We start from the raw sequence: 16162 nt of genomic DNA on the forward strand, positions 1-16162 counted from the left end.
CTCTAGAAGATCAAGAAAGAAAGAAAAAAAGGAAAAAGAAACAAGTAAAGAAAAAGATCTTAAAAAGAGAATAATCATTTAAATGTATGAGATATTTTATCTGATTTTACAGAAACTATCTTCTATATTTACTCTTTGATTCATTTGTTTGTGTCTTTTTCATTCGACCTTTTATTATGCTCATCATGACGTTGCATTAGAAGAAAAAGACAAAAATATACGTACGGTTTTTAATATCTAAAAAAAGAAAGATATTTTCGTGTACATCGATTTAACGAAGGCAACAACATGGAATTAACGAGTCAAAGCTTTTTTCTTCTATTGGGGGGAGTTCAAAGTTTAATTCGGGTTAATTAGAGGAGAATGAAACTTTCCGTGGAATACGATGTAAAGAAATAAATAAAGAAAGTTAGTTTTTATATTAAACTATGTTATATACCAAACCACTATCACATTCGGTGCTTCTACTGCTGCTGCTTGCTGCTGCTGCTTGCTGCTGCTGTTGATGTTGCTTTTATCGACCAAGCAAGGGAATAAAAGAGAGAGGGAGAGAGTATAAAAAAAGGAAAAAAAAATAAAAAAGAAATTTCTTACTCTCCACGCAACGTTGGAGAAATTCCAAAAGGCATATCGGCGAAGGTCTTTTCCAAAAGACCTTTCTTAGAAGCTGCGGCAGAGACTGCGGTCACGAGACTCCTATATGCCGGGACACGACGTGGTAATAAATCTACCCTCTCCTCCCCACCCCCTCACCCATCAATTTTTTTTTATCTTCTTTTCGTTGTACCCTAATAACAAAGACGATCGTCGATATTCAAAGTCAGGCCCAGTTTTTGTTTTGTTTAACATTTTGCAATCATAACTCTGTGCGAAAAAAAAAAGAACAAATATTTATAGCGTTACGTTTATGAAAATGATTATTTTTAATGGGAGATAATATTTTGTCGATTAATTCGAATCGAATAATAAATCAATATTCATATACGTAATATATAAATATGATCAAAAATAAAATTAATTGATTTTTCACTTTTAGTGAAGGAGGTGGAAGGGAGGGGGAGGGTTGTGCTAACGCATAATTCATATCACGAATATCGAATTATCCTTAATTTGCAGAATACAATTTAATTATGAAATTTAAGAAGATAAACTTCGAAGCAAATGAACACACGCAACAATTCACAATCGCGATATTAATGGTAAAAGTTAAAGAGTTAATAATTGTAGAGAGAAAGATCGAAGTAATAATAATTTTAAATAAAAAAAAAAATCAAATGAGTGTATATTTCAAAAAAAAAAAAAGAAAAAAAAACTAAACTATTTCCATCAATATTTACGCTACCCAAATTAGTCAGTCAGCTTATGAAGGAGACGAATAATACGCTTTGAAAAGGATCTATCCAATAAGGAAAAAGCTCATAGGAAGGACAGGCTGTTACTAGTGAAGTTGCCGTGTTTGGATTGGTTGGTTGCTGGCAACGAGTGCGAGGAGAGGGGCACCAAGGAAAGGAGAGCTTTAGTTACATAAATGGCGCTTTTAAAGCTACTAATAGAGAATTTCTTTTTAGGGCGTGCCTAAAATCTATTCGAAGGGGGCGGGGGCGGAAAAAAAGAAAAGAAAAGAAAAGAAAACTCAAGAAGAGTATTTATACGGGATAAGAAGAGAAGCCAATAGGCGAGCGAGAAATTAAGGAAGAAAAGAAAGAAGTAAGGAAGGAAGGAAGAAAAAGCGTGCTAGCGTCCAATAAAGAAAGAGAAAGAAACTTTGAAGTTGAAAAGGGGGAGGAGAAGAAGAGAAGCAGAAGAGGGGATGGAGGGGTGGGGGCAATACCAAGAAGAAGTAGAAGAAGAAGAAGAAGAAAAAGTAGTTCCATCGTGCAAGGACGTTTCGTGGAAGTCCGTCGTCGGGGCTCCCTTAGAGAAACCTTCAGCGAGTTTTGCATTCCGTGGAACTCGCCTGCTGCTGCTGCTACTCACCTATACCTTCCAGCTGAAGTCAGACGCTGACGCAAAGAAAGAGAGAAAGAGAGAGAGAGGAAAAGAGTTAGCGATAGATACAGATAAAGAAAAAGCTTTAGGGAAAAAAAGGTAAATCTAAAGTTTTTTGTTGAGAGGCAAACAAAAATGATGAGAATAAAAAGAAACAACATAAATGGAGAAGGAAGGAAGGAAGGAAAGACAAAAAACGAATCCCAAAAAGTGACAATTACCCACCCAACCATATCTTTCCATTCCCTTTAAGCACCCTGTCGAGACCCTGATGGATTCGACACCCCTAAACCTCATCCAACCCTACTGTTCTTCTTCCCTTTTTATATATATCCTTCACTCTCTTACATTTACTACACGTGTATACCTAACTTCATAGTATTTCGAGTACACGTATATTCTAGCTTATATGTGTGTGTTATAATACGGTTTATACCACCACCACCACCACCACCTCGTCCTTTGTGGTTGTGTGACTTTATTTCATCGAGAGTACTGGACGACATCGATTGGCCTCGCTTTTTCTTTTCTTTTCTTTTCTTTTCTTTTCTTTTATTTTCTTTTTTCTCTCTTTTTCTCTTCCTATCTCTCGCTCTCACTCATATTATTATTTTTTTTTATGATCTATAATAATAACACACATACTTGGCGTAATTGATAATGAAATCAATGGACACGTTGACGTGTCCTCGTCGTCTGACGTAGGCATTTTTTTTTCTTCTTCTCGGAACTTTATAATACTCAACCTCGAAATTTGAGATTACGATCGTTACTATTATACTTGATACAATTTATATATGACCTACTGTCGAATAGCACGTGTGAAATTTATGTATGTGCGTGAATATGTATGTGTGTGTGTTTGAAGGTAGAAATACACAAGTGCATTATTTTATCGGTCAAGCTGTTATTAACGTAGTTCTTCAGATAATCGACGAACTCTAATATAATCTAATCGATCTAATAAGTTATTTTTTTCTTTAACAAAAAGAGAGAGAAAGAGAGAGAGAGAGAGAACGTGTAATATAAGATAGAATGAATAAAAATGATGAAGAGATTAAATAAATAACGACCTTTACGAGATTTCTTCCTACGTGTGAGAAAGCTTTAATAGAGGAGGAGGAAGGAGGAGAAGGAGGAGGAGGAAGAGGTGCTCGATGTGATAACAATGCTAGGTCAACTGTTACCGGAATAAAGGACACCGACACCGTATATGCATTTTCTACCTTTGCGTGCATGTTGTGTCACACATGCATGCCGTGTATATACGTTTGTGTACGTTCCTGTGTATGTGTGTGCAGTGTGTGCATGTGTCGTAAGAAGAAAAAAAAAATGATGGCGCACAGTATTACGATAACATCGGACAAGGTCGATGATTTTCCAACTCATTTAACGCCATGTTGATTATCTATTATTATTACTAATACAAAGAGACTACGACGACGACGATGACGAATAATCAACGTAATTAATAAATTTGTAATATCTCATTTTCGGAGTAAATAAAAAAATTTGTTATTTGTTCGAACTGCTTGGTGGAAATATAATTTGAAAGGCGTGAAAATGTGGAAGCTATATATAATATAAATTAAATGAGATAAATCGAACGATAATTTTGTTCATTCTTATACCGGTTAACGTATTATATCAATAAAGAGATTAACTTTGAAACGCGTAAATCTTTATTACGAGTCGGGTCGTAAACCGTCGCAATGAATACACACACGTACCATTCAAATAAATGCTGGCAGATATATAAAGAGTATGATTGTGGAAGTTCAAAAGTAATTCGAATATGGCTACTGTGTTTTTCTTATATTCGCATATTTATACATGTATATATATATATATGTATATACATTTATACGGTTTTGTTTGAAATCTTTTATTAGCATTTATGGTTGTTTTAAGAAAGATCGCGAAATAAATAATAAAATAAATCATACGATATCAAGTTAAACAAAGTTGAAAAGATTTTCGAATTGAAGCTTTTTGTTATATCTCACACTTGGACGTGGTGGTTACTGCTATTGGTGAATTTTAATGAGATAAGTTTATCGACCAATAATAATTCTCGATAGAAATCGAACGACATATTTATACAAATGGAACGATACGATTGGCTGAAAAAACAAGTTCGCTTAAATGAAACAGGATCGAACGATTTCGATTGGTTCAAATTTATAGAAGCATATCTCTTATTTATATGTATAGGAATATTGATTAGGTTTACGAATATATATATCGTGGTGATAGTAATTTAGGCCTAACGATAATTTTTTTTTTCTTTTTTCTTAAATTAACGAAGGTCGAAGTTATCTTTAAAAATGTATTTGGTTGTTAAGCAAGATCCGTTATTATCGGCACAGTAGTGGTAAGATGACGATGGAAGATAATACAAAACTTCAATAGCAACTCGATCGAGCTAAGTAGTAAACGTTGTCGTAGTTGTTTGCCTAGTTGTATATCGAGCTGTAAGGTCGTACGTGATGATTTTTATTGAGTTGACAAAACCTATGTGTACCTAACCGCTTAACGATTTCTTTTGAAAATTATTTTCCACAGTCGATTAACAACAATGTCAAGGCCGTCGAATGGTGATCGATCGATCGGTCAAATTCGAAAGAAAAGAAACAAGAAAATGAATAAAAGATTGCTATTTGAACGCGATTTTGTTTGTAAAAGTAGCTCATCGTTCATTTATAGTCTTGGTGAATCACTGTTTCGAACGATAGTACTTTCCTGTGTGTCAACAGGAAGTAAATATGGGTAATATAATGCTATATTGGACAAGAGGAAGTTATCAACCAGGAAAATTTTCTATTCAACAATATTCTGATAACAATAGAGATTAGAAAATAGATTAGAGAAAAGATTAGAAAACAAGCTAGAAAAACATATATATAATTTTGAAATAAAAATAAACGAATCGATGAGAAAAAAAATATTCGAACATAAATTATGTCCTTAACTAAATTGAATATCTAAAATATTTGTTCAATTTTATTATGGTTCTGAATATTTCTCCTATCACCTTGATGGAACGTGCAATCGCGTTATTCGATCGGTAAGGAACGTTGACCAATGGAAGGGCTACCTCCTAGTCACAGATCGAAAGAAATTCTAATCGCTAAGTCTTGTCACGAAGTGGCCGTATATACAAGAAGCTAGCTAGCTAGCTAGCAAGCAAGCTAGCAAGCAAGCAACCTAGCCATTTTGTTACGGCCAGGCTGGGATGTAGAAAAGAACGATTACCTCGATCGATTTCTCGAACTTTTGAATTTCAAATGTTCCCGCCCTTCCTTCAAAGTGGAATACAACTAGAATAATCTTTCGCAAATCACCATACGTTAACACGATTTTACAAATATTAACCCTTTGCACACCGGCCGGTTTTAAGTGTCAACTCAACCAAAACTAATTACAGAGTGTAGTATTTATCATAGTTTCTTTTTATCGCGACATATAAATGAATAAACTGATGATATTTTATTATTTCTATACGCTTGTTTGTTTATAAATGTTTTTAAAGTACCTGTAAAATGTTTTAGGTTAAATAAAAGGTTAAATAACATATTTCTCCTATAAATATAAAACTTATTGTAAACTTTTAAGAAGACAATAAATCCATATCTAAAAATTCGATTCAAACGAACTGAGAATTAATTTGTAATAATATTATGTTTATAAAAAAAGAGAAAAGAAAAATAGATATTTTAGAAGGTAGTATTATATAGAAAAGAAGCGGAAGAACGTGGTTTTCATCTTTCAAATTCCAACGGAATAGCATTCAGGGTCAAATGCGTTCGCATAAAAGCGAATCGTCGAACCATGACGGAGCCCGCATCCGTTAAAAGGCTCGACTCGACATAAAAAGGTGTATTAACCTTGCATTCGGTTTCTTTGGATAGACATGACGACGATGACCATCACATAACCACCACCATCAATAACCACATTGACTTGACCAAGAACTTTGTTCTATCCTATGAGCATAAGGAAACAAGAGAGGGAAAGAAAGAAAGAAAGAAAGAAAGAAAGAAAGATAGAGATAGATAGATAGAGAGAGAGGGGGGGAGGTGACGATGAAACGATAATGCAAAAAAGACGATGAAGAAAATATGGGCGGGGGTGGAGGGAGGGAGGGAGGGGGAAGAAGAGAAGAACAATGGTCGCTGCGTTAACCCGATCACCGAAAACTGAGCTCCCGTTTCCCTCCCCCCTTTCCTCTCTGATACCCCCCCTCACCCTCTTTTCATTTCAGTCGAGAGCTAGTGCGCATACATATACACGTATATATACCAGAGGAACACGCATGGCAGGCACTACAAGAGGGGGTGGAGGGGGTGGAGGAGGTGTATATATATTCGTAGCAGGGCCGGTCGTTGACCGCCTATCGAACCACCGCTAATCTCTTGACGGAACCATTACTATGTCATTGTACGATTCCCCATTATCATTCGAAGGATAACATTGTAGATATTTTGTTATCCAAAAGCCGAGAAAATAATGTGCAATATCGCGATCGCGTTATAATAAAAGAATAAATCAAAAATTGTTAGTTTTTGAGGGTACTTTAAACCTTTTTCTTTTTACCGTTCGAACTCTTTCTTATTTTTTTCTTCCTACCTTTTCTTCTTTTTTTTTCCCCGTGGTCTAACGTTCTCGAAAAGATATCACTCGGATGATTTGAAAATAGCAGCGTACCACCAACCCCACGGGTGTGTGTTTTATAGGATCCACGAGGGTCTCGCGTTTAAAAATTCTCGTGCAAAAATCTAATCGATGAAAAAAATTACTTTATGCATTATTGAACGAATAAATGCGATGTACATTGAAAAAAAAAATATAATTAAATACTTATGAAATAAATAAAAAAAAAAAAAAAAAGAGCAACAAATAATATATGAAGTGTGAGAGAAAGATAGAGATAGAGATAAAAAAAAAAAATAGTTTTGATTGGGCATTATAAAAGGCGTGACGTGTGAGTTTCGGGCGAGAAGGAGAAGAGGGTAGGTGAAGGATAGGGGAGAGACGAAAGAGGAGAAGGAGGAGGAGTTAGTGGGGTTGGATGGGATAGGGGAGAAGCAGAGAAGAGGGGGGGTCAACAGGCCCTGCCCTCGCAGAACAGACGAAGGCCAACCGAGACAGAAGAGGAGACGGAAGCAGCAGCAGCAGCAGCAACCTAGGCTGCCTGGTTGGTTGGTTGGTTGGTTGATTGGTTGCTCGAATGGTTCAACTACTATTGCTATTAAAATTAGTATTAAAATATAAGTATTAAATGCGTACCGCGCGAGTGCCATCCTGGCAAAAGGTGATTCGGGTCCTCTTGAAGAAAAAAAACTATCCTGAGTACCAAAGACCACAAATATTACTTTCTTTTTTTCACTTTCTTCCACTGGACACATGCGCGCAAAATAATACTATTCCTTATGGAACACGCGTTTCCGTCATAATAACTCTTCCGTTTTGATTAAAAGAAAAATCGATGACGGTGATTAATAATTACAAAAAAAAAAAAAATCAGATAAAAAAGGATTAGCGACTGTTCTCCTTCTACTACTAGTTTATATTATATATGTATATATATATATATATTTTTTTTGTTCTCTTTCTCCTTCCTTTTCCTTTTAAGGGACGAGGACGACCAGTAAGATTTCTCCTTCCTTTTCTTTTCCTCTCTCTTCTAACTCGCGCACGCACGCACGAACGAACGAACGAACGAACGCACGCACACACGTTCGGCTTTTAATAAATCGCCTTGAGATGGTGGTCGTCGTCGTCGTCGTCGGTCTACGGTCGGTCGACGAGTGTGTACTTTTATCTTTCCTCTTCCTTTTCTTCTTCAACTCTTTTTCTTCCGTCAACGCCCCTCTTTCCTTCCTTCCTTCCTTCTTTCCTTCTGTACTTCGTACGCGCACTTATTACCACAGTAATTTCACTACAAGTGTCTTTCGTAGGGGTGTATATATATATATATGTATGCGTACACTCAAGTACTACTTCTGTTAGCTAATGCGAAAAAAAGGATGAATCTTTCGCGACACAGGTTCATCCAACTACATTCCGTAGAGGCAACGAGAAAAACGAGGACGACTGCCAGATGATATTCCAAGAGAGATCTTTACTCTACCATGGACAACAGGAGAATAAAGGAGAAGGTTTTGGAAGGACGATGTTATAGAATTTCACTAGAAGGGAAAAGAAGTGTTTCAAAGGTAAAGAAGAAGGGATATAGGGGGGAGAGGAGGGTAAGAAAGGGACAACATCCAATAGTAAGGGAAAGAAGAAAGGTGGAGAGGGAGATAGAGAAAATAAGGAAAAGAGTGGCGAGGGGAGGAGAGGAGAGGAGAGGAGAGAAAAGAAGAGAAAAGAAGAAGAAGAAGACGCACAGCTGCGATTGTGAACCTTACTCCGGCAGCTGGCCACCATCGACTGGGACTACCTCGTGTACGCGTTATTAAAGAGCGGTTGTTCTTTCTCTCTCTCTCTCTCTTTCTCTTTCTCTCTCTGTATATATGTGTGTGTCTGTGCTCTGCCTTTTGAGACACAACCTGTGTGAGAGAGTTTCTATTCTCCCCTCCCCACCGACAGAGAGACGGTGCCCGCCACTCACCCTAACCGATTCCAACCACGACGCTGGCTCGACTGAACCGAGAAACTGAGCTTGCTCTTTGCCCCACCAACAAGCTTACCTCTCGGTCGTTTACGCTATCATTCGGATACCTTCGACGGTACTCGCCTAGACGTTCGGTTAACTTCGCTTCGACCTCGTGTGCTTCGCCGCTCTCGAACACAGCTCGCGCAACGAACGTTGACGAAGACGGGCGAAGCCAAGGTTCCTCCGTTCTGCGTCGACGCCGTGTTGCTGCTGCTGCTGCTGCTGATACTTTGCTCTGCTCTGCTCTGCTCTGCTTTGCTCTGCTTTGATTTGCTCTGTGCCTTATGCCTATACGAATAAATTGTCCTCTTCTCTTCTTTCTTCCTTTATCCTCTCCAATATCATCATTATCATTATCATCGTCATCGTTATCGTTGTTGTCATCATGTTCCTTGATCGTTATTAAAAACGAACCGTCTTGACAAAATACGATGCCTTTTTATCCTAACCTTGCTTATATTACTCTGACGTCTTCTTCTAATAGATCCAATTATGTAATGTAAACTAATCCAGCTTTTTCTATCTCCCTTGGAAAAAAAATATCACTCAAGAGTACGACACTCGGTATCTTTTTCTTTTTTGTTTTTAATTATTTTTTCCTTGAGCAAGCAAGCAAGCAAGCAAGCTGCTGAGCAAACCCCGGCAAGAAGTGGAGGAAGAGGAGAAAGAGGAGGAGGTAATACAATATACACACACGCGCGCATCTGTCCTCTTGGAGGGTTTTTTTTTTCTCGATGAATTTAGAACGGGTCTTCGTGCACAGTCGCACCCATTGTGCTCAGCCCGAATCAATGTCACCATTTTATCGACGGTTTTACATGCGATAGGAGATATTGGATTTCATCGTCAACGGCAATAGGTTATTCTCTTTTGCTTATTCTGCGACAAGGTTACTCGATGTTTCATAAAAATGATGTTAGAAATAATATCGTCGATGAAAGAGAGAGAGAGAGAGTTTAGAAGAATTCTTTTTGAAATAACGGAACAAACGATGATTGGTTGATTTTGATTGGTCGATTATCAGTTGCAGATTCTGATTGACCAATCGTTCGTTCGTTCGTTCGTTCGTTCGAAGAAGAAGAATCATCGTTTGTTTTCTTTTTCTTCGTTAAAGTCTCCGGTCATAGCAAAAGATTCCAATAATTAGGAACGTGATATTTACAAGATCCTTTCACGAATGGCAGAGTTAACTGTTTTACAGGGCAAACGTGAAAGGTCCTTCGATAGTCATCGATGATGGGTTACGAGTCACCGGAACTGGAGAATAAGCCGATGTTACTACTGTCGCTGGTGGTGCTGTTTCGTCGTCGAATTATAAGAGAAAAAGGGGTCATGAAAATGTTTTATGGGTGTTTAAGGTAGTACTTGGGGGTCGGCGTCAATGGGACCGTGACGTCGTGCCGGAATCACGCACGGTGCTCGTGACATTGTGGGAATAATGTGTGCGTGTGTGTTGCACGTTCGAAAAAGAAAGGAATACAATTTTCGGTGAATTTCTATTGTATTAAAAAGTCCGCCTTCTTATTTGTGAAAAAAGCGATGAACCAATAAATGTGAAAGAAAAAAAAGAAAGAAGAAGGAAAAGGAAGATAAAAGCAGCGTTCTTTTACATATTTGTAAATTTAACGCAAGAAAAGAGAACAGAAATGGTAAAAAAAAAAAAAAGAAGCGGATACGTTTGCGTTTTCGAAATAATTTTGAAATTTTTTATAAAGAATTAAAGAGAGAGGGAGAGAGAGAGGGAGAGAGAGGTGAGTTAAACAAGGCGCCTGATATTACTCTTGTGTTGGCCCTCGGGGCGGAGGGTCCCCTTGACCCCCTTTAAAAAAACCGTCCCTGAGTCTCCTCCAGCCAAAAGCACAAGCTGGTTAAAATGTAAACTCTATTTTGCTTTCTCTTTTTCTTCCTTTTCTTTTTCGATATCCTCTTCTCCTTTGTACCTCGCTTCCTTCTTGTTCTTTTCTTTCTCTAACCACGTATACATGTGCTGTCCTATATTATAAAACATACCTCTGACACACACGATAGAATAATAAAACGTTAAGAATAGGAAATAACGAAGAAGACCGTCACGAAACACGAAACGTTCATTTTTAATTCGTCAACGCGAAAATGTTTATTAAATCAAATTAATGTTCGATCTATTGTTAATATATTTCTCTTTGTTTCAAGATAATAAATAAATGTTTGTATTGAGTAGATTTTCTAAGGATATCGAATATTTCATAATACCCTGTACTGTGTAAAATGGTTGGAACCCTTTCCTTGTTGTGTCTACAACTACAACTACAACTACAACTACAAAGACGTCGACGACAACGACACGGACGAGAAGAGAAAATCGTGAAGGGAGGTAAAGTTAAGGGAGAAAATAAGGACAATGGGGAAGGCAAATATGCCCTCCGACGAAAAACAACGGGCTTAGGAGGAGCGTGTCGCAAAAGTCGACTTGGTATTTGTGAATAAGCGCACGTACGGGAGACCTTTAAGAGGAAAGAAGGTATTCATCTGCGAGAGTTCTAACGGCATAAAATCAGTTCTTGTACTCTCGCTTTAAGAGAATTATCGTCTGAGAAAGAAAGAAAGAAAGAAAGAAAGAAAGAGAGAGAGAGAGAGAGAAAGCAAGTAACACACAGACAACGTAGTCGAAAACGACGTACACAAGAATATATCGTGATGGTTTTGTAATCGAAATTTCTCTTCGTTTCAAATACATGTAAGTACTTACTATCTACCTATCTATATATCTATCTATCTACCTACCTACCAACCTAACTATCTACCTACTCGGATTCGTCCTTCTAGAAAGGTACGTGCTAATTTAAAGAACAAACCACCGAATGAAATTAGCAGTTGGTAGAAATAAAAGTATTAGGGTTGTACGGAAAGTTTCTATCGATTTTATAGACAATTTATTCTACATTCAATATAAATATATGTATATAAAAATCGTTTCTAGAAATGGTAAAACAAATTCATTTATTCGTCTATCAAATCTTTGCATTCGTTTATTCGTCGATTATTTTCGTAACGAATTTATTTATAATAGCAAACAGAAAGATATAGAAAACAAACAATGATTAACGATTATATCGGATCAAAATAATATATTAATTTCAAATATGTGTGTGTGTGTGTGTGTTATTTATATTTATAAACCGATAAAAAACTTTTCTTTCCAAGCAACCCTCCCAATAATAAAGTAATAGCGGTCGTAAATACATCGATTTTATTCCTCCTTTCGAGTTTCACAGTCAAGAACTGAACTTTTTTTTTTTTCTTAGACCTCCCCTCCTCAGTCCTCATATTTTTTATAAACGGTTTTCTTTTCAACGCATCTGTGATTTCACCCAGAACGTTAGAATTTTGTTCTATTCTTTCTATTCTTTTTTTTCTCTCTCTCTCTCCCCATTCTGCTATTCGTAACTTTCTCTCTCTCTCTCTCTCTCTTTTTTTCAAAGTCCGAAGTATTACGAACGAAGTATGAACTTTAATAGTCGGCCAATTACGAAACTTCATTGTCGGACGACGAACAGAGAGAAAGAAAGAGAGAGAGAGAGAGAGAGAGAGAGAGAGACGAAGGCCAGAACGTGAATACGTAGTGTCGAGTTTAAATAAAAATTCAACCTCGACTCGAAAGAGTGGCTCTCCTTTTTCTTTCCCAGCAGCAGGCACAGACAGTAGTAGTTCGTTCTCTTTGTACCCAGTACCACCAACCAGCATCACCAAACCACACAACCACCACCACCACCGTCGCCACCGACACAAAAACTGTGATGCTTGATTTACGTTATGCCAAAAGAAAGAGAGAAAGAGAGAGAAATAAAAAGAAAAAGGTAACAACGAACCTAAAAACGAACGTTTAGATTTTATAACGCGACAAATTACGATTTAATTCTAGCCTAATTCTCTTCATTAAAAAAACTGTCCTTGCCTTTTACTTAAATCTTTTCATTTACTATATATATATATATATGTTCACGTTCTCGTGTCCTCGTAAAAATAAATTGATCATCTTTTTTTTCCTTCTTCTTCTTCTTCTTTTTCTTTTTTTTCTATTTCTCGTTTTTATTAGCGCATATAAAAGTATTGCAAAATGAAAAGTATCGAAATGGTGGATATATTTTTCGGAACGTTTCACCACGAGAGAGAAAAAGTACTTTATACAGGTCACGTAACTTTCTCGTGGCTTGAGAGTGTGCTCTTGCTTGCTTACTTGCTTACTTGGTGTTAAGCCTGTTGCTCATCGAACCAAATTAATTCAAACACACACACACACACACACCCACCGTGTTACATCAGTGTTAATGTGTGCGTGGGTCGCTCATAACGTTAGGGTCATATTAAAATTATTCGGAACATCCTTTCACAAAGATTAACATTTCTAATTGTGTTTTGCTTTATTGAAATTAAAAATGATTCGAAAAAGAAGAAGAAGAACAATTACAACAACAACAACAAAATCATATTCATCCTTCTATACTTTCTAATAGTCCGAATCATCTTTTTTCTTTCTTTTCTTTTCTTTTCTTTTCTTTTTTCGTATAGACGAGTTGCGTATTAATCGAATGAAATATTTGCCAACATGTTGGTTAACATGCTTTTACCTTATACGATACACTTTTAACGATGAGTTTATCTTTTTTTACATGCACAACGATAAATCTATCATTGAAACTAGAACGAAAAAAAAAGTTCGAAGTAAATTGGAATTCAGTCACTATTTGCGGCAAGCAACCCCTTCACTCGTTCTATTTGCACACTTTCGAATCTCTGCGGAGTACCTAATACCTTAACATACACACGTATATACTTAACACATTGATGTATCTCATTTTATGTGTGTCCTCGCGTGAAATGTTGAAACGAGAGATGAGATAAAGAGAAAAACAACAAAAAAAAAACAAAAATTATTTGATATACTTTCGATTCGATTTTTCGTAGAGATAAAAGGGGGTAGTTTTCTTCTTCTTTATTATTTTAAGTTATTCAAAAAGTTAAAAATATAAATGGCATTCGATAAATATTTGATTGAACATCGAACCAAATTAATTCAAACACACACCCACTGTGTTACATCAGTGTTAATGTGTGAGATCAACTAATAATAATAATAATAATAAAAATATAAAAAATAATATTACATCGAAATATTTGTACTCACACGTATTTTATAGAAGATGAAAATGTAATGGACGCTCGGAAAAACTCAACGGTGGACTGTACGTATGTGTATACACTTTTCTAACATTTTACGTATTATGGGGAATGCACACCACCTCGTATGCCTCACCGTGTGTCTGCGGATGACAGGAGTTTATAACAGCAAGTGCTTAGCGTTCCATTTACGAGCCCTCCGAGGTGGTTGTTACTAATTTGTTCGTGCTACGATATATAACTATGAGTGTACTATAAATTTAACTTCTTGTCATTACCAACGTAACAACCCCCACAACACCCCACCCCACCCCAACTTCCACTTCCACCTCCACCTTTCTCTCCTTTTCTTTTTTTTCTTTCTCTTTCAGCATTTAAACACGTGATACATGAAATAGAATTGATATTATTGGTTATCGACAGATACATCGATTTGTATTATTAATAACATTGTGTTTAGATAAAGTTTTCTCCCTCCCCCTCTCTCCCTCTCTCTCTCTCACTCTCTCTTCCTTTTATGCGTCCTTGGCGTAGAAATTTTATCAGGAAAAATTTCTCGATAGAAAATCAATTTCAAGTTTGGCAACATTTAAATGTATAGTATGTTTGTTAAATGAGAAGATAGTATAGAGACTAAATCTCTTAGGGTTACGAAAATAAAACAATAAAATATAGTATCGGTATATGTGTGTGTGTGGAAAAGTTTGAAAAGTTTTGATTTAAATATAAAATATTATAACCGTTGAATATAGTTATTGGCATATTATGTTTAATAATTATTAATATATTCTTCCGGTATACGCGTACAAATATGAAAATTCTAACATCATTAGCTAATTAAATTTGATCATAACAAATTAATTATATATGTGTGCGTATGTGAGTGTGTATTTGATAAATAAAACATTACAAGATACGTATGTATTAATAATTACTCATTAAATAACAATTTGTATGTGTGTGGTGGAGGGGGAAGGGGGAAAGCAATAAATGGTCATTGTTCACACACGACGTAAACAATTATTTTCCAAAAATATTCCGCGATTAAGGAAAAAATAAATTTAATCTCGAAAGCAAGTAATCGTCCCCCATTAGGTTCCCTTAATATCGTATGAACCGTCCCTTCTCAATAGATATTTTTTTCCCGAACGAAATACTTCGAGGATAAAGTTTAGACTTTAATGGCTTTTGCCCCCCCCCCGTCAATAGGAAACTTTCTTTTTTAGATTAGATTAGATTAGAATAGAGACCATGGAAAGAAAAGTTTAATAACAATACGAAGTTCATCGAATGCGAGAAGTTTCTTTTTTTTTTTCTTTTTTTTTCGCAAAATCTTTCGAAAAAAGTAAACACATTCGTGTATAATTATATTTTTGATTTTAAACAATTAAACTCAATTATTCAATTCAACGAACAATTATCAATTATTTTATTACTTTTCCCCCACCCCCTTTATTAAAATCTGTTTTATTGTTTACTCCCGTTGTTGGGAGAAAACAAAAAAGAAAAAAAGAAGAAAAAATTGCGTATAATAATAAAAAAAAAACTATCCTAGTGTCTTTTCAATTCTCAACTTTCTCAATTCTAAGTAACCCCATTTATATTCCCCATTTACGAATCTAACTGTTATTTGATTAGTTTTCACGACTAACGTAACAAAACAAAAAACTCATTAAATTTATCCATCCATTCATTCTCTTTTCTACTTTTTCTATAGTATCATATATTTTTTTTCTTTTTTTATAAAAGATGACGAAGAAATAGTTAAAAGAACGTAGAAGAAAGACGTTTGGATTGGTATTAGTAGTAGTGTAGAAGTTGAACTGACAGAAGGTGGAACTTTCATGGAGAGGTGATTGCGTTAGGGCAAACTGAGAGAGAGAGAGAGAGAGAGAGAGAAAGAGGTAGAATGGGTATAGAGGGTTCAGATGAGGTCAGGTCACGGAACAAGCTGCCGTCGTCGTCATGGTTGCTGTATTTGCTGCTATTGCTATTGCCGTTGCTACTTTTGCTGCTGTTGCTATTGCTGTTGCTGTTGCTGTGTTGCTGCTGCTACTGGTGCTACTCGTTCAATAAAACGAACTAGCAGAGAGCTACCGGTTATACGACTGAACACAGGATTGCTCGAAATACAAACGAGCTTGATGCTAAATCTCGAGTATACTATATACCACTTGAACAAAATCTATAGGATGTAGGAACTAACTCGATCGAGAAAAGGGTCATTATTTTCATTTCTTTTCTCCAAAACTAATTTCCATTCGTCTCTTTTCATCTCTTTTTTTTTTCTCTCTCTCTACGTGTGTATTACATTTATTGTATTTTGTTTTTTTGTGTGAATAGTTTTTTTTTAAT

The 16162-nt window shown here is 36.1% G+C and overlaps 1 protein-coding gene across 7 annotated transcripts in view; it reads right to left on the reverse strand.

Moving 5' to 3' along the window:
* The window catches only part of LOC122520018 (speckle-type POZ protein), a 78352-nt gene that overhangs the window by 14678 nt on the left and 47512 nt on the right, over positions 1-16162 (reverse strand). Inside the window, exons 1-2 of one of the 7 annotated variants that reach the window (XM_043639900.1) lie at positions 8606-8629; positions 7279-8001 (exon numbers count right to left, since the gene is read on the reverse strand). The exons of 4 other annotated variants lie outside the window; for them this stretch is intronic. In XM_043639900.1, coding sequence (XP_043495835.1) covers positions 7279-7397 — 119 coding nt within the window. In that variant the 5' untranslated portion in view covers positions 7398-8001; positions 8606-8629. 2 more of the 7 variants (XM_043639901.1, XM_043639899.1) reach the window with 2 other exon arrangements.

This window comes from Polistes fuscatus, unplaced genomic scaffold (assembly GCF_010416935.1).
Source record: "Polistes fuscatus isolate 324 unplaced genomic scaffold, CU_Pfus_HIC Scaffold3, whole genome shotgun sequence".
NCBI lineage: Eukaryota > Metazoa > Arthropoda > Insecta > Hymenoptera > Vespidae > Polistes > Polistes fuscatus.